At 36.1% G+C, this 16,895-nt stretch overlaps 5 protein-coding genes across 8 annotated transcripts; 2 read left to right on the top strand and 3 right to left on the bottom strand.

Annotated features, from left to right (window-relative positions):
• Nucleotides 1-359: 359 nt before the first annotated feature.
• On the bottom strand, nt 360-10,102 carry LOC105684306 (prostatic acid phosphatase-like). The gene is made up of 11 exons (XM_012397568.3): nt 9,887-10,102; nt 9,542-9,724; nt 9,163-9,460; nt 8,741-9,075; nt 3,650-3,705; nt 3,266-3,384; nt 2,556-2,654; nt 1,784-2,023; nt 1,512-1,697; nt 964-1,290; nt 360-879 (listed from the first exon to the last, which is right to left on the bottom strand). Exons 2-11 carry the CDS (start codon nt 9,688-9,690, stop codon nt 700-702), a joined length of 1,989 nt encoding a protein of 662 aa, XP_012252991.2. The 5' UTR covers nt 9,691-9,724; nt 9,887-10,102; the 3' UTR covers nt 360-699.
• Nucleotides 6,729-8,226, top strand: LOC105684311. Of its 2 annotated transcripts, none has more exons than XM_048658632.1 (4): nt 6,729-7,060; nt 7,125-7,242; nt 7,324-7,490; nt 7,551-8,226. In XM_048658632.1, the coding sequence occupies exons 1-4, from the start codon at nt 6,915-6,917 to the stop codon at nt 7,774-7,776; spliced, it is 657 nt and encodes a 218-aa protein (XP_048514589.1). In that variant the 5' UTR covers nt 6,729-6,914; the 3' UTR covers nt 7,777-8,226. The 2 variants fall into 2 exon arrangements, with proteins under 2 accessions (XP_048514589.1, XP_048514590.1); XM_048658633.1 differs by having other exon boundaries at nt 6,849-6,871; nt 6,936-7,242.
• Nucleotides 9,996-14,113, top strand: LOC105684309 (E3 ubiquitin-protein ligase rnf146-like). Its single transcript, XM_012397572.3, has 4 exons — nt 9,996-10,129; nt 11,704-12,293; nt 12,428-12,667; nt 12,783-14,113. Exons 2-4 carry the CDS (start codon nt 12,149-12,151, stop codon nt 13,082-13,084), a joined length of 687 nt encoding a protein of 228 aa, XP_012252995.1. The 5' UTR covers nt 9,996-10,129; nt 11,704-12,148; the 3' UTR covers nt 13,085-14,113.
• On the bottom strand, nt 10,367-11,683 carry LOC125501801 (THAP domain-containing protein 2-like). 3 transcript variants are annotated; one of them, XM_048658634.1, is made up of 5 exons: nt 11,336-11,683; nt 10,948-11,154; nt 10,815-10,886; nt 10,598-10,680; nt 10,367-10,478 (listed from the first exon to the last, which is right to left on the bottom strand). In XM_048658634.1, the coding sequence occupies exons 1-5, from the start codon at nt 11,410-11,412 to the stop codon at nt 10,465-10,467; spliced, it is 453 nt and encodes a 150-aa protein (XP_048514591.1). In that variant the 5' UTR covers nt 11,413-11,683; the 3' UTR covers nt 10,367-10,464. The 3 variants fall into 3 exon arrangements, with proteins under 3 accessions (XP_048514591.1, XP_048514592.1, XP_048514593.1); XM_048658635.1 differs by having other exon boundaries at nt 10,367-10,481; nt 10,589-10,680; nt 11,336-11,682; XM_048658636.1 differs by lacking the exon at nt 10,598-10,680 and having other exon boundaries at nt 10,367-10,445; nt 10,779-10,886; nt 11,336-11,680.
• Nucleotides 13,559-16,878, bottom strand: LOC105684310 (NAD-dependent protein deacetylase HST1-like). The gene is made up of 6 exons (XM_012397574.4): nt 16,562-16,878; nt 15,778-16,038; nt 15,541-15,681; nt 15,320-15,447; nt 14,953-15,016; nt 13,559-14,645 (listed from the first exon to the last, which is right to left on the bottom strand). The coding sequence occupies exons 1-5, from the start codon at nt 16,667-16,669 to the stop codon at nt 14,998-15,000; spliced, it is 657 nt and encodes a 218-aa protein (XP_012252997.1). The 5' UTR covers nt 16,670-16,878; the 3' UTR covers nt 13,559-14,645; nt 14,953-14,997.
• Between the last annotated feature and the right edge of the window lie 17 nt (nt 16,879-16,895).

Raw genomic sequence — 16,895 nt, 5'->3', positions numbered from 1 at the left:
CACGTGACCCGACCACGTGACGTCATCACGTGACCAAATAGGGGCGGACAATTAATTTTCGGGGCCCCGCACTCATCCAGGGGCGGCACAAGTCAAAAATATTTTCAAAAATTGGGAAAAAATCGGAAAAAATCAGAAAAAAATGGAAAAAAATTAGAAAACAATTAGGAATACACCTGGGATGGTTTGACTCTGATTAATTAACCGGAGATGAAGGAAAAAATCTGAATAATTCTGGAAAAATGGGGAAAAGTAGGGAAAAATTTGGTAATGTGTATCTCTGAGCTTGAAATGAATGAAGATACACTCAGAGAACCAAATTTACCTACAGGACGAAAAAGAACAACTCTCCAACATTGTTTTTGGATTAAGAATTTTTCTTTTATTGTATAACAATTTGAAAAATACAAGATATACAGTATATATTGAGGTTGTAAATGTACAAAAGCGTTATTCAGGCACTACGCTGTTACTGCTGTTATTTTTTTTAATCTTAACATTTCAACAGGATCAATCTTTCCATTTAAATTCACCCAGAGATATAAAACGCCGATTTAACTGATTATAACTTTTCTAAATATATTTTTAATAACAATGACGGACGGACAAGTCACTGATAGATCTTAGATTATCTCAAGAGAGAAAAAGAGAGAAAAAACTATCAACTAACAGATTCGAATGTGTTAAGTTTACATCAATTTAGGGCGGCAAAGGTGTTGGTGCTACGTAACTATCGTCGTCAATTTGACACTCCTTCTCCCAATCGACGGGAATAACCGGGGTGAGCAATTCGATGAATTTATCCAACGGGCAGACCGTGTCACATCCAGGAACCGTTAACGGATATGGCACTCTCTGAGTTGTGTTGCGCAGGAACAACTGTTAAAAATTTGAAATAATCAGTAAAAGTGACATCTTTTAGACATGATTTAACACGAGATTTTATTCTCGCTCTCAACTGACCTGCACGTTCCATCCCTCTGCATTCTCGTGTAATTCAATCGTAGTAAGAATGCCATATTCCGGCTGCTGCGGGTCCCAAACACCCAATGTTCCCAACAGGTTAGTAATCGTGCTGTCGTGACCGGTGTACATAAACATCTTCTTCTTTTCGGTACCAGCAACTTTTCCCTTCATATCATTGACGATTTTCTTCACGAAAGGACCACCTTTCAATCTTTTCAGGAGATCTGTTTTGACCAGAGGCAAATAGCTGTAGATCGTCAAGGGCACCAACCGATCTGGATAATAGTCCTTGGTCCAATCCGGTAGAGGTAAACCTAAATCCGACTGGCGTCACAGAAAAAATGTCAAATATCAGCCAATGAATGAAGATTCGTGGGATGCATCGACATGATTGTCACAAGATGAAAAAAAAGAAAAAAGATCTTTGCCGATGATTTCAGTGATTTCAAACTACATGCTACTTACGAAATGACAAATAATTACGGATGTGTTGAATGAAATAGCCTTTGATTATGGTCTGATAATTTCCAGGTTAAATTTCAAACCTCTGCTCTCAATGTTCCATAAACCGACATGATGTCATCGGGATTGGATATGCTCATTCCGGTCAAAGCTGTCAATTCGTCGTAAAGTTGTTTGTTTTCAGCTTGAACCTGTTGATATTCTGTATCGTTCTTCACGGCATCTAGTTCTCGATAATAAGCCCGACAGTCAGTTCTCACTAGAAGAAGCTGGAATCAATCAATAGATGGAAAAGTAAAAACAAGAGAAAAGAAAATAAGCAAAATGAAAGGGACTTCATTATATTCCTACACACCGTATCCTGATCAAGTTCCTGATATTTTATCGGTGTGGGTTGCCATTTCAAATTGGATTTCCAAAGCTGAGTACCTTTCGGTACCCAAAGACCGGCGGAGGTCAACATTCCAGACATTTGTGCTCGATCGACGGCTGTAGTTTGGAGTTGAAATATATCCGTGCTAAATTCTGTTCCTAGGAATGGACCGTACCTCTTCGCCAGCCATAATCCTTGATTATAAGCGGCAAGTTTTCCTTCCTTTGACAATTTGAAAATAATATAATTTTATTAAACAATCCCAAACTACATTAGATAATGGATGATCATAAATACGAGCGCTCAATTTTTATCTTGTGTTTCTATTCGATGTAAACGGAGCATGAACTCTGGATTAACATTTGATTTAATAATATAAGATAGCAAAAGATTGCGCGTGGGTAATCTCGTGATTACATAAGAAGAACAGTAGAATAAAGACAGAGGAAGAAATATTCACAAAAAATTAAGGAGAGCATCTCGGATCTATTGTGTGTAGCCATAAAATTTTTAAAATAGTACTAATAAAAGGTAGTAATAGTAACAATTATTTTGATCATAAAAATTTCAATAATAATTAACTCATGATTATGTCATCAATTTTAACGAACGCACAGAATCATATAATACCAACTAATTGTACGATTAAAAGAAGAATTGAGTAAAGAACGTAGAAACCTAAGCAAAAAAAGAAAAAGATGAAAAATAGTTGAAACAAATTTAAAAGAATTATGCCTGCGATAATGTAACTTACATTCGTTAACTGTCCCCATCCGTAGGGCTCCAATTTACTATTTATATGAGGATCATTGGGATAAGTGTCGGCAGGAGTACGGTGAGAGTGACGAAATACCTGAAACAAGAGGGGCAAAAAAATAAATAGTGAATCAGCGTGAATCAAATAGAGCTAGATACATGTAGGAATATATAAATTAACCTTGATTGATGTTATTTAATATTTATTCATTCAACTGAAACGTAGGTTTCATATTTGCCCCCCACAGTTGTATTGAAACCACTGCACGGTGTAATAAACAGCAAATGTAAGACCAATAATCAGAGTGATAGATACGCACATGTAATTAAGGTAGACAAACATCTTTAAAATAGTAGCTTAGATGAGGCTAGAAGGGGAGGTATTTGAAATCAGTTCCTAGGGATGAAGTCTGCTCCAAAAACAATAGAACTTAGTTAATATATCGAGTGATATATAATCGCTGGTAAATTCAGATGCGAAATTTTTAAGTATAGTTACTCAGTGTAAAAAATAAAACCAAAGAAAATTAAAACACCTGTGCCCCGGAATTCTTTTTTCCCTTTATTTTTCATCTACTGTTCCATTATTTGATTAAGTATAAATATACATACATAGATGATCTCATAGCGTTTGGAAACGCGACTATTTTTAAATTCTAGAATCTTAACGGGATAAATCGTGCGACAGAAAAAATTTGAAAAACTTACAACTGTGACCTGGCGAAGGGAAGCAGCCCTAAGAGCAGCTTCAGATTCCTCATTTCGATTAGGATTCCTTGAGTGGCCTCCTCCCCTTCTCCCCGGTCCTCCTCTGGAAGCGTTAGCGGCTGCAAGATTAAAAACCTTATAATTTTTCATCCATTTTATTCAATGAGGTGTATTACTTATTGACGAAAAAAAGCATCCTTATTTGTAGAAAAAAATTAAATCCACTTTTCAATGCAGCTAGGCATGTGGTTCGTTTAAATCTTTTCGCCCACGTTATTTGAGGAAGAGGAGAATGAGAGTAAAAAATCGAAAGTCAAGGAAAAATAACATGCTGTTAATTGATTGTTAATCTATTTTTCAGAATACATGACTTGAAAAACTTACCGATCGCTACAGACACGAAAACCAGGGCTAAAATAATTGGCAGGAATTTCCTCGTGCTGTAAAAATTGGCCATACTGTTTGTTTTTGGATAATTTGTTTGAATTTTGTTGATATTAAAAAATAGAAGGGAAAAAAAGGAGAAAAAAATTATTTTTCTCTTCCCACGACACTGAAAATATTCGGAGAATTTTTCAAACTTGATTAATTTTGAAAATAAAAATTGCTGTTGTTGCTGTTAACAATATTATCGTGCGTTGACATTATATGCCAGCCGACAACGAACTGAACTGAAACCGTGAAGCAATTGAGAGTGGCTAAAATATGATCGTCCCCCACTCTATTTTCTGAACGATCAGTTCACTTTATATTATATTCTGTGGTAAATTATAAGTAACGATATAGATTAATCTAAACTAGTTATTACTAATCAAAAATAGAAGATGGCAAATCGTGGAGAGAATAAAAAAAAAGAAGAAAGAACGAACTAAGAAAAACGAAGATAGAGAAACAAAACCATCTTTGCCGTTTTACAGTGCCGATAATATTATAATTACATAATCGGATATATCATAAGAATATTAGATATACTATATGTATACTACATAAAACCACGTAATGAGTAAAACTTATTTTATTCATATTTGAATTCTGAATAAAGAATATGGTTTTTAATCATCTGAAGAGATTTATTTTCATTCTATTCTGTATTTCCTCTTATTCTATTCCCAACACCGATAACGAGATAAAATTTCGATCGGCTGTGTGTAATAATTCAAGAGATAAACGAAAAAAAAGTACATACAAATCAGCGGATAATATTTGTACAAAATTTTGGTGATGATTAGAAAAAATCTCGTGTGTTCTGGATTTTGGTTTTTCTGTTCTCTATCTTTTTAAAGGATTATTATTCATATTTTGTCAACATCACGTAATACGTAATTGCTATGGTGTATCGCTTCGGTATTTGTTGGCATAGATCCGATTTATTCATCAAGGTCTTAAGGAAACGACTTCAAGGAAACTCGTATGTAAAATAGACGACTTCATATTACATGGTAATCACAACTCTTAATGATATAACGGTATTAAAATAATTACGTAATATAATGAGAGAATAAATAATAAAAAATAAAATCAAACAAAGATCTAATGATCTGAGAAAACCTGCTGATATTTTATAGATGTGTAAAACTTCAAACTTGCAATGGGCCGAATTATCATCAGGTAATTATTTCAATAATATTTGCAATGAGTGTACCAAAATAGTTTATCTAATGAAAAATTCAATTGATCACCAGAGAACAATAAATGAGTAGTAAAAACCAAATCGTTACTATTATTGATCGGTTGAAAACATAAATAAATGGAATAACATATAATCTATGCGATCGTACACATCGATTTATCAATTTGCCGTTTTCTTTTTTTCAATAGCATTTTTTTCAAATGAATTATTTGTTCCTATTGGATTCATTTTATTGCGGAATAATAAAACAATAGAAATGCTATCTATTAATTTACGTAATTACTATGACAACCGATGCTTCCACACGAATCTGCATTTCTTTATTATATTTTAACGCCGAAACTTGAGAAAAGTTTCAATTATTATTAAACATAATTATTTATCATTTAAATCACCAGAAAAACTCAACAGCGAGCTATCCGGAGATTCTAAGGTAATGATATTTGCTTTGGTATTTCACTCATTTATTTATTCATCTTTTCTATTTGTAAAAGATCAAAACAATGTACGAGTCTCGTTGAGGATATTAATTGAGATAAGAGAACGTCGTGATGACAGTAATTAATATTTTTTTCACATAATTCTGAGACGAAAATTTCAACCTGCTTCTGCAAATAGTCTGGCCTGACACGTTCACGTGATTTAATTTTTTTCTGAGTGATTATTTTAAAATTAATCGGGAACAGAATTTATCTAGTTAGATGCTGCGACTAGTTTGATTACAATGTTACGAAAACTGACTTCTTCGTAACCCCGTTAAAAAATGAAATATCACCAAATTACAGATAAAATGTACCTCTCGAATATGGAAAGACTAAAGATAGTTGACATTACTAATTATATTAGATAATATTTACCGCTCTATTTTTTTTTTTTTTTCCCCTTTTTAACGAACGAATTCCTTAGATAGATATTTTTCAGAATAGGACAACAATGGCTAACGCATCGGTGGATTTTAGAAAAGAGATCCAAAAAGATGGAAATCAGAACTGTCCGATTTCTACAAACTTGCCTAGTTCCATATCGCAGATACATACTCAGGGAACGACTAATCCTCCAATGAGACCAAGGTCACTTTATACAGCTCACAGTTACCATGCTCAAACAGACGAGTCTAATTTTCAGGTGATTCGGTTACTAATGATCATTTGAAACCGTCCATAGTAATTGGATATAGATCAAAGTCCCTGTTACTTTTTCCAAAGTGTGGATATATCTGTGAAAATTATTTTTTAGATATAATTGTAACAATTCTCAAAGTTTTGGAAGATGGCTGCTGAAAGTTGACATTAATCTTGCATTCATTATTAAACAAGCCCTTCCGACAGATCAGCGACTATGTGGTATTTGTATTTGTAAATGATAAGACTGTCAAGAGTCAAGGTCTGAGATGTTTTAATACTTTTATCGGCCTATAATGAGCCATTAGATCACAGCAACTGAGTGTTTAAAGTCAAGACATGGATAATCTGAAGATCTGCATGATATTGCTGCACTCATCCTGTTTTGTAATCTTATCAGATTTCAGTATGTGATTTATTCAACATACGTTATGCTAATTAGAACGACTGATTACCACACTACTGATATCCCATACTGTGAAATACCTGATCAGCGATGCAAAATAAAAAGGGGCAACTATTAATGATTTGTTTTCACCGATTCAGAGATACACAGAAGTTTCCAAGTACTTTGAAACACCTCCATCCGAACAATGGGGTGGAGGAACAGGGGCAGCAGGATTTTCAAGTTCAGCTGCTATTTGGCGTCAGCCAAGGAATCCCAAGCCAATTGTAGCTCCTTATTACACGACGGAGGAAGCTTGCGTGTACACAGAAAATTGGCGAGAACATGATACGGACATTGGAACCGGGGGAGCTGTAGCGACGCCGCATGGAACCATTTCATTAAGACTCCACAACCGAATCAGAGTTGATATGACGATAGATCGAGCAGTTCGAGTAATAAATTTCAAGGTGAATTTATAAATGATGGATGAAAACGAATCTATGATTTGACATGTTCACCTTCTCTCATCAGAACAACATCGTTTTGTCACTGAGTGGGTCCGGTGCAGCGGCAGCATTGCTGCATCCGAATGGAAGAATTTATCAGTACGGATCTCGGGTAGAAATTTTAGCCCACGACACAAATGGAAACAACAAGTTCGTTTGAAACATAGATAAAATACCGTTTGGGAGATTAAAACCATACATATTTCTGCGTCAGATATGCCAAGATGTGGTACAAAGGTGTTAGCTTCACTTCCGAACAGTGCGCCCTGGTCTATTTGGTCGACGCAGCTGGAACCAGGACGACTACGGATTCATTTTCCGATATGGGACAAGTTAGAAGAGAAAATTTGCAGATCATTACCGCGTGAGTTTTGAAGAAAATAGAGTAAACCAGCGAATTTTTAACTTCACAGGATTTTTCATTGAGTGTATTCTACTCTGAATCTCGACATGGTTCTGCCTGTCTTCAAGAAGCTGCGAGTGCTTTGAACGCTGCACAATACTGGCTCACCGACGAAGGTGTGGAAAATTGGATCATAAATAACGTCAGAGTCTCTCAAACACCGGACGGACTTGTTAGGTACAAGTAATCCGAATTTTCTACAAAGTTCACAGAACTATTAAAAATCTTTGCTTACAGAATTGCACGGAACAGTAACAAGTATCAATTGCGCACTTCACCTAGCAACGGAACAGCATCTTTGACAACCCCATTTCTACATTGCACAGCATCTCTGGGGCAAACTTCACACTTATTTGTACGACGAGGAGAACGACGCATGCATTACGACGGAACAAGTTTCATAGTCCGCAATGCCGGCCATAGCGCTGGTTTCGATGACAATAATCAGCTAAAAGTTTACTAAAATAAGGACCCTAGCATCTCCGGTGGTAATCTACGAGGTTCTTTACACGTGAATACTACTTTACAGTTTGCTTTGAACGGGGGAGATGATAAAAAAAAATCTCTCAAACTTGGAATGGGAAGATAGTAATATCAGATTATGGAGAGAATTCATTTAGCCTAAACATTTCATGCGTAAACTTGAGCAAAAGTAGCAGACAATTGATGAAAAAAGATCTAATCGAAAAAACGAAGGTGTTTTTTAAAAGTTAGAAATTTAATTGAATTGTTTTCATAAGATTTAGTGATTTAATTGAAATGACTTGATATGCACGTGCAATGAACCAATGTTTCATCCCAGTATATTCCCTAAGTGACTTAATTAGGCTGGTGAATTACACGATTCATATTTTTGAAAAAGTTCTCAGTGCGATCTGTAGTTATGAATAAAATTATTACAAAACTATTCAAATCATAATGATGATTATTGGACAACTATTAATAAGTATGAATAATAATGAACGTACGGTACTTTTTTTTTTGGTGCAAATTATCAATTGCTAGAATCCGAAGATTTATCTAATCTGTCTGTCGGATCAGGACTGCAACTTTCCAATGGTTGTATCTTTATCACATCGTCTTCTGATGAATCGGAATCATACTCTTGTCCAAGATTTTCGCGTACATTGTCCGTTGAACAAGTCCTATAATATGAACGTTACTGAATAACCTGCGCATTTTGTATAAAGAGTTAAACTAGCATTGACTTCATGGACTTATGTTAATTCTACAATCTCAAGGTCAAATCCAGGCGAATTCTTGGCTATAAAATAAAAGGAGGAGAGAATGGGGTACGACGCAGAACCAAAAAGCCAAATCCATCATCACGCTCAGCAGGGATTCGTGAAAAAAATCATGCCGAATCAATAAAATCACACTACGCCTCAAATTACTAGAACTACATAGCAAGAGAAAAAGAAACTTACATATACGCTATTTTGCTCTTTTCATCAGATGACTGGTCCTTCCATGCGGGGTAATAATAGTCATCACTGCTGTGATTTTTGACGGGTATTCTCCGATCTCTAAGGGATTTCAATTCCTTCACAAAATCTGTGTAGGCCGTCACATCAAATTTTTCCCGGGCCTTTTCGGGGATCTCATTTGTTGGCATGCACCTTGCTTGATTGTAAAAATCGCCGATTTTTCCAATCCTAGAAAATAGCCGCTTCTGTTCCACCGTATCATTCAAGGCCGGTATAAGAGAATAGGGATTAGCAAACTGGATTCCTTTGCTTCGAAGATACTTCTCAAAGCCATACTATAAAAATGCAATGGCACATGAATAGAGATTATCAGAACAGATATTGAGCTCTGTGATTCACAGGTAAAAAATTTTTATTATTACCTCGTTTTCATAAGCAGTGTGTACAAAAGCGTCGTCATAAATCATTTTTGATAATACGTAGTTGGCGTCTACATGATTACCAGTTTTTAGGGTATTATGTAGTTCCTTAAGCTCTTTCCATTCCGAGTAGGTAAATCTTATTTTGACATCCTCGCATGGTTGTTTGTAGTACAATGCATACAGCAGGTACAAGCATCCGATTTGTGTTTTAAATCGACAGGGAGGTTTTAAGAAACTCTTTGCATCTTGCAATGCATCCTCGCAGAACTCGAGCATCTCGACATAGCTTTGTCGTCCACTACAGTGAAGGATGAATGTTGGACAATTTTAGAAATCTGTTGGAACCGAAATTCTCTAATAACGTAATAATAAATCTTACGTGAATATTGCAGAGAACTTCATGGAGTGCCATACTTCACAAAAATCCTGGAATCTGATGTCGTCACATTCTTCAAATTTGTTTATTAGTGTCTTGCAATCTTCAATGAAACCAGCGGTTACACGCGTATCTTCCCTGGGCTCTTCCATGAGTCCAACTACTTCTACTAGGATCTGCGGATACCTGATTCATACACGAATAGGTAATATTAGAGTTCATGCCATGGTTGAACTTTACCTGTCCGTTCAAGAGCCGAATTCCAATGCTTGGTTTTTGACTTTTCAAACATTGTGAGATCAGCTACTCAAAGGCCACAAACACAAAATAACTCAAAAAATAACACACCTCGATTAGTTCTAACGGTTCTCTGCTGATAGAACCCTTGGACCCACTGTTTTCAAACAAACTTCTCGAATGCTGAATTTGGAATGTGATTCTGCCACCAAATAAGAAAAAGGAATGCGCGTTGACGTTGTTGACGTCATAAACAATGGCTGCAGACTAATGCTAGTCTTGTCTACCAAATTTGACCAAATTAATATTTTGAGTTCGAGGAAATTCAATAAAATATTTTCAACACTTTGCCCAGTTGTGATCTTAGAGCATATATTACATGGAGGGCGCATAGTGGCAGAAAAGTGTAGCAAGCAAGTAAGACAGAGAGCGATAGCTTTCGATCATCCCCATCTCTTTCTAACACGATAGTAGCGTAACGCAACTGTGGAGGGCCCTGAGCATGGTGAAAATTTTTCTAAAAATTATATAAATGTATTTTGTAGCATTTAGTATATGCAGGAAGGTGATTCAGGAGTGGTAATCAGAAAATACTTGAATAACAATTTTGTATTTACTGATGCCTGTGTACAATCATTCGAGAATACACTTTACGTATCCGATCTATCGACTCTTGACGTCCTTTCTCTTCATGATTTATTCGTATATGCAAATACGTTTGAACAATGAGCTTTATGAGTTGAAATCTATGATCGCTAAGCGGATTTTGGTCGAAAATATGATTTGTTTCAAGCAGATGTTATCCGAACAAATCTTACTCATCAATGTCATTAATGGTCACTCCAGAAGCTTTACTCAATTCAGAATTTGAAGTTGATTGTCCATAGTCTATTTCTGGAGGTATCCTGAAAACATAACGAAGCATATTGCTAATTTTTTGGCTTTGCTCGTCATGTACAAAAAGTCATATTCTATTGTAGTTGTGAGTCTCAACTCAACTCAACTCTCGAACATAATACGTGAAAATAAAGAATCTTACTCAATGCTTTGATTGGGATTTTCAACTGATGATGAATCCGAATTAGGAACTTCTATGGCTTCTTCTATTGATCTGAAAATGAAATGGTGCAAATACAAAGTTACCATAGATTATATATCAATTTTATAATTACTCAGAAACTTTGTCTCCAGACAAAGTATTGTCGAATATAGTCGGCACAGCATCAGATTTTAGTCTCCGTTTTCCAAACGGGCCCACACTGAAGCAAACGCGATCAAAATGTCTACTGCACAATCGATCTGATGTGCGTAGCTCCACGTTACATTTCTTCCACAGGGTTTCTGTCCATTCTTTACCGCGCTCATTGTTCTTTGGTAACCTATGATAGCATGTAGAGATGTTTAGAGTTTTATTAGCATTAAGACTAGAGAATGATGTACTGTAAAAGTAATTTATTATCAGCAGACAAGCTGAAAAATGTTAGGAAGGTTTAAATACACTTTCCTACATCATTCTAACCTCAAAATGCAATAACTTTCGTATATCTATGCGGTACTTACTGATGGAAACTAACGTCTAATGTTTCACTGGTCCCATAAGTTGCCTTACAGTTCGGAACGCGACACGTATATGGCATTGTGTGACACTAATTAAAAACATTTGCGTTTTACACAAATATTTTTGGTTCGCATCAGTTCGCACGTATAATATGTAAACAAACTCGATCGGCACCCCTTATTTCTGGGGTCTGCCTGAGTATCATACGATACTCTCATAAAAGAGAGGGGACGAGCCTTCAGCCAATCGGAGCATGCCAGAAAGAGATGGGGATGATCGAAATCTATCGCGCTCTGTCTTACTTGCTTGCTACAAGATTTTGGCACAGTAGAGATAGGCCATGCTCCCTCCATGTAATATATGCTCTAAGGTTGTGATCACCTGTGATCTGAAAATGTCGGATTCCGGTCCAATGTTCCATCCATTACGTTTGCTCCCTACTACGATCTCCCCACCCTAGTTGCACCAGCAGCTGTGGCTTCTGGTCCTCGACCACTGATTCGACGCATGTTTTCGTTTTTGCAGTTCTGTTGACAGATTCATGGAGTTTTTGACAAAAACTATAATGGGAATGAAGACAGTTTGAAGATGATTATTTGTGGTACCGTTAGGCTATTGACAGAGGTTTGAACTTGGGAGAGTGAAGGAAATATATACCCAGATACTATATTTTTGACGATATTCCACAAGTGTTGTTGATGCCCACAATTATCCAAAAATATTCCATACTTCAATGGTGATATTTGCATTAACACCTAGGAGTGTTATTTCAGTCTACGTATCATATATCCATATTCGAATCTTCTGATTACCGTATGAAACGAACGAGGCTATGTGAATCTGTGAGCCATTCAAAACTTTCAAAATTAGTCATGGCTGATTCAGGGGTTGATCCAGTTGAAAAGGAAACTATAGATTTGAATGATAAATATTGTGGCGTAGAAACAGAAGAAAACGATGGTAAGATACTCTAGTTTATATTTGATAAAATATGCCCAATAATAATGGTCAGTGGTAGCCCTGAATGTAAAACTACCCTCTACGCAACTCTATTCAGGAAGTTGAAAGTAATTTTTATTTCTTGTTTACCGTAGGCCCAGAATGCGCAGTTTGTCTTCAGCCATGCGTTCATCCAGCTCAGCTCCCTTGCCACCATGTATTTTGTTATCTATGCGTCAAAGGTGTAGCTAACCAAAGTAAAAGATGTCCAATGTGTCGCCAAGAAATTCCCACTGACTTTCTAGAACGGCCCCGATTGGTAGACCTCGATGAAATAGATAAAAATTTGGATGCTACGGAGGAAGAATATCGTTGGTTTTACGAAGGCCGTAATGGTAAGGAATTACCATAGCTTCTCTCACGTACATGAAAAAGAAAAGTGTAATATCAATATGAATTTAAAAAATCTACAAGGTCCACATTCTAATAAAAGTATTACTTGTTTTCAAGGCTGGTGGCAATATGATCAGCGAACAAGTTCTGAACTAGAAACTGCCTATAAACAAGGCAAGAGATCTTGCGAATTGCTGATAGCTGGATTCCTCTACGTAGCTGATTTTGGATGTATGCTGCAGTTACGTCGTAACGATCCTTCAAGAAGGAGAAAAATAAAACGAGATTTATTCAATGTACCTAAAAAAGGTGTTGCAGGATTAAGATTAAGTGATCAGGAGGAGGAACCTATAGTTAGAGAAATAAGAGGTGCCGAACGACCAGCTAGTCCTGCAAATGGTGACGCCGAAACTAATTGAAATGGCTTGTGCAAATTAATATTAATCAACATTCGCATATTATGTGTGGTCACAATTCTGTTCCGGATCACTTTAAAAATTATTCCATGTCGAGAAATTCTCTAATCTATGGTGTTAAAATCTAAATTTTAATTAATCGTAAAACTAAAATCGCATATTTTTTTAAAGCGATATATACATATGTATATACCACATACATGCTATATATTATATATATTTATATTTGGTGTGTGAATTATAATTTGTATAAGTAAATTCCATTTAAGCCTGTGTACTCGTATAAATTATAAGATAATTTTCGAACTCTTTCCATCCGTTCACTACGAAAATATTCCGAGCTTTCGTGTTGCCTCTTGATTATCAAAAACTTTAAAAATAATTCCACACAAAGTAAACAGACGGCGATCTATACATGTTACGATTACATTAGGTTGCGTGATAATTTCAGGGTAATCATGAACACAAATACAGAAATTACCGTTTCAAACCTGGCAAGAACAGTCTATTTATTTAATGAGGTTATTGAATACAGAAGATCTTTAGTTTTTGTGAAAACCTGTTAGAACAATTGTTCATGTTTTTCGCATTACATTGATATTGCATTAGAAATTTGTCACCATGATCAAAACAAAAAATTATATATGTAACTGTATATGGATCTGATACTTTATGCAGAAACAAAAAGTATGTTCGATATCAAATATATCTTGCTCGGAATACCGACGGTTTCAATTTCCTGTTTCTTTCGTATAATAAGTTATAATAAAATCAATTATCTCAGTGATCACTCGTCAAAATGGCAGCTCCAAAGATGGTCAAATTTTGTTGAAAGTAACACAAGTCATATTCATATATGTTAAGAAAATTGATACTTTGCTTGTCTTAAAAAAAAACCTGAACGAATGGTGCAAATTCATTACACATGAAAAAAAAAAAAACAAAACAAAAAGAAAAAGAAACTGATATATCGATGCACGATTACAAATTAACATCTGTCAAAAGATAATAAATATTTTTCATTTTCACTAACTGGCGTGATTGTTCTTTTTTAATTTTTTCTGATTTCTCGTTGCGGTTTTCAAAGTAGAAAGGTATTGCATATTTGAAAAATTTCGGATGATTCCCACGTAATATTGTCAATATCGATGATATGACGTATTTCAAAAGAATCCTGACAAAATGCGTAGTAAAGCAGTATAGTAGAAACATGTAGAATTCTGTTTATTAAAAGGTAACAACAGGGTATGTTTTTTTTTGTCATTGTGTCGTGAGATAGAAACATAAAGACATTGTTCCAGTTGGAAATGGTTAATTTTTTTTTTTTTTTTTCTTTTCTTCTTCAATGTCTTGTCTTTAATCTTACAACTAGCTGCAGTTGTGTAGCATGGCCTAACCAACAGTAAACTTGAAATGCATGCTAAAAACAACTCACTCCGATTTAGGGTAGTGAAGTCTGGTAGTTTTTTTGAGTCCTCAGAAGACGAGAACAGGGCATTGATTCGACGCAAACGAAATTTCAGACGTACCGGTTTTGTGCTCGGCACAGCTCAAACCCCGAAGCCTAAAGATTATAATTGGAATCTGTTAGTTTTATGCTTTTACATGAACTGGAATATGAATGTAACGTAGTCAGATGCAGGCTCATTTATATAAGAAATTCTATCTCCGCTATCCTGCGGTCGAATGTTCACTTGTTCCAGTTTTTCAGTTTCCACAGATGTCAAATGCTAAGTTTTCTTCTTTTTTTCGTTTTAATTTTTTCATTTTTTTTTCTTCTTTTTTCTTTTGTTGTTTTCGTAAAAACATACGTTAGACCACTATTCTACGAACTGCAATAGTGTAGCGTGTGTGTATCTTATTATAGGTACCTTAAAACATATATAAACAATTACGAGGAACCCTGCGTGCCGGTTTTAGTCCTCTTTTTCTTCTCTGAAATATGGAAAGGGGGGAAAAAAATTAAACAAATTGCATACGATAAAATTGACCGAAGGTTAGTAATGGTACTGTAATTGCCATGAGGCTATCCACTGACGGATATTTAATCAACTCTTATCCATTTTTGATAGTGCACTTTAGTTAACAAATTCATGAGTCAGCTAATTGGAATTTTGTTGCCAAGAAAATTTCTTTACATCATTCGATACGGCGGATATAGACTGTTATCTAAGAAAGTTCATTACCATTCAGAAATTAAAATGCTCCTATTGCAGTTACGTCAATTTAGATACTCACTTGACAATTTCTTGTTGTTGCTGTTGATCAAGGTGTAACTCTACAACTGTCTCATGACGGTTTTGAACCTTGAAGGTCACCTGCGCTGCAAGATATTTATCTTTGTTGTTCACAGACCAACCGGAATACTGAAAATGATGGGCATATTAAGAAAGACATCAAATTCATCCAGTCCCAAACATGGAAGAACATGGATATATTATTTCATCTATTTCGGTTACCGTTGATGTGCTTTTGTAGACAGTTTTGTCATCTTCTTTAATGGGTAAGTATTTTTGTAGAAGTGCCTTGCCATCTATCCTCCACAAGGTAGGGTCTGTATCTCCGGTGATATCAGCTTTTGCAACCACAAAGGCTCCAGACTATTCAAACAGAAGGAACTCATACATTCCAAACAAGGCAAGAAACAAAAGTCTTTTTTTTTCTTTTGAAATTTTCAGTTACGTCTAATCACTTACGGTGTAATCCTTTGGCGGTACGCCAGAAGGTTCGTCAAAACTATCATCCTCCGAGTCTTCTTCATCCTCTTCGTCCTTCTTGGAACGTCTTTTTTTTTTTGATTTCTTGCCAGAGTCAGATTCAGAATCATCCTCCTTCTCGTCTTCTTCTTCATCTTCTTCGTCTTCTTCGTCTTTCTCTTCATCCTCTTCCTCTTCCTCCTCTTCAGAGTGCTGTCGTTTCTTGGCTGCTCCTCTTTGCGGCCTCTTTTTGGTTCCTCCCTGAAGAATATAAAAAAATTTTCAAAGCTGCAAGTTTCCTGGATATTTTTTTATTCCAATTAGGCGAATCTTAATACAGAAAAATGCGTGGAAGTATCAACTAATCCTGATGGTATTATGACACGGAAATGACCGACGTGCATTCGCCGGTAATCGTGAACTCGGGGCTCCAGGTCGAAGTAAAGACTTCTTGTAAAAAAAATTACTTACGGGAAGAAACATTAGCCTGATAAAACCGATCCGACATAATATTCTCTTCAACGGACACAACTCTGATTTATAATCTATCGAGACATGCGTCCCGAAGCGGCAGTAAAATCCATTATGAAAACATTAAGCAACGTCGAAAGGGTTTCCCATTTATCACGACTAACACGTTTGCTCGAAAATAATGAGAAATCCATCAACTAGTTCACATTTACAGAGAGAAAATATAACCAGGTACCTCGAAGACTCGTTTACTCCTAATATTTCGACTGATGTTACAGAGAATATAGGTAATAATTGGATAGCGTGGGCTTACCTCGGCCCCGGGTTCCGGGGTCCATTCGTCTTCGGATACTCCTTCAACTTCCTCTGGATCGTCAGCTGAATACTCGTCCTCGTCCGACATGTCCTTTGTCTTCTTCATGTTACTTTTACGCGAAATTTTGTATAGATTTCTTAACAACACTAGTCAGAAACGAAAACTCCACGATACTCGGCGACAGCGAACGCGTAGACCGCAAACAATATGGCGGTAACGGCGGTACGGGCGAGTGAATTGAACATGGGATTGGATTCTACCGAACGGCATCAATACCGCGCATCCAACAGGCGCACAACCGGGATAATTATTAAACATATACGTCACTTCC

This window comes from Athalia rosae, chromosome 7 (genome assembly GCF_917208135.1).
Source record: "Athalia rosae chromosome 7, iyAthRosa1.1, whole genome shotgun sequence".
Taxonomy (NCBI): Eukaryota; Metazoa; Arthropoda; class Insecta; order Hymenoptera; family Athaliidae; genus Athalia; species Athalia rosae.
The sequence above is the reverse complement of the archived record's forward strand: the minus strand, read 5'-3'. Positions and strand labels throughout refer to the sequence as shown.

Coding starts and splice junctions, on each gene's coding strand:
- LOC105684309 (XM_012397572.3), top strand. CDS start 12,149: ATGAAACGAACGAGGCTATGTGAATCTGTGAGCCATTCAAAACTTTCA. Junction 12,294..12,427: donor AGAAACAGAAGAAAACGATG/GTAAGATACTCT, acceptor TGTTTACCGTAG/GCCCAGAATGCGCAGTTTGT. Junction 12,668..12,782: donor GTTTTACGAAGGCCGTAATG/GTAAGGAATTAC, acceptor CTTGTTTTCAAG/GCTGGTGGCAATATGATCAG.
- LOC105684311 (XM_048658632.1), top strand. CDS start 6,915: ATGTTCACCTTCTCTCATCAGAACAACATCGTTTTGTCACTGAGTGGG. Junction 7,061..7,124: donor GACACAAATGGAAACAACAA/GTTCGTTTGAAA, acceptor TTTCTGCGTCAG/ATATGCCAAGATGTGGTACA. Junction 7,243..7,323: donor CATTTTCCGATATGGGACAA/GTTAGAAGAGAA, acceptor TTAACTTCACAG/GATTTTTCATTGAGTGTATT.
- LOC105684310 (XM_012397574.4), bottom strand. CDS start 16,669: ATGAAGAAGACAAAGGACATGTCGGACGAGGACGAGTATTCAGCTGAC. Junction 15,682..15,777: donor TACCGCCAAAGGATTACACC/GTAAGTGATTAG, acceptor CTGTTTGAATAG/TCTGGAGCCTTTGTGGTTGC. Junction 15,448..15,540: donor TCTACAAAAGCACATCAACG/GTAACCGAAATA, acceptor CATCATTTTCAG/TATTCCGGTTGGTCTGTGAA.
- LOC125501801 (XM_048658634.1), bottom strand. CDS start 11,412: ATGCCATATACGTGTCGCGTTCCGAACTGTAAGGCAACTTATGGGACC. Junction 11,155..11,335: donor TTAGACGTTAGTTTCCATCA/GTAAGTACCGCA, acceptor ATGCTATCATAG/GTTACCAAAGAACAATGAGC. Junction 10,887..10,947: donor TCTGGAGACAAAGTTTCTGA/GTAATTATAAAA, acceptor TTTCATTTTCAG/ATCAATAGAAGAAGCCATAG.
- LOC105684306 (XM_012397568.3), bottom strand. CDS start 9,690: ATGGAAGAGCCCAGGGAAGATACGCGTGTAACCGCTGGTTTCATTGAA. Junction 3,385..3,649: donor TTTCGTGTCTGTAGCGATCG/GTAAGTTTTTCA, acceptor TTAATCTTGCAG/CCGCTAACGCTTCCAGAGGA. Junction 1,291..1,511: donor ATGGAACATTGAGAGCAGAG/GTTTGAAATTTA, acceptor CTGTGACGCCAG/TCGGATTTAGGTTTACCTCT.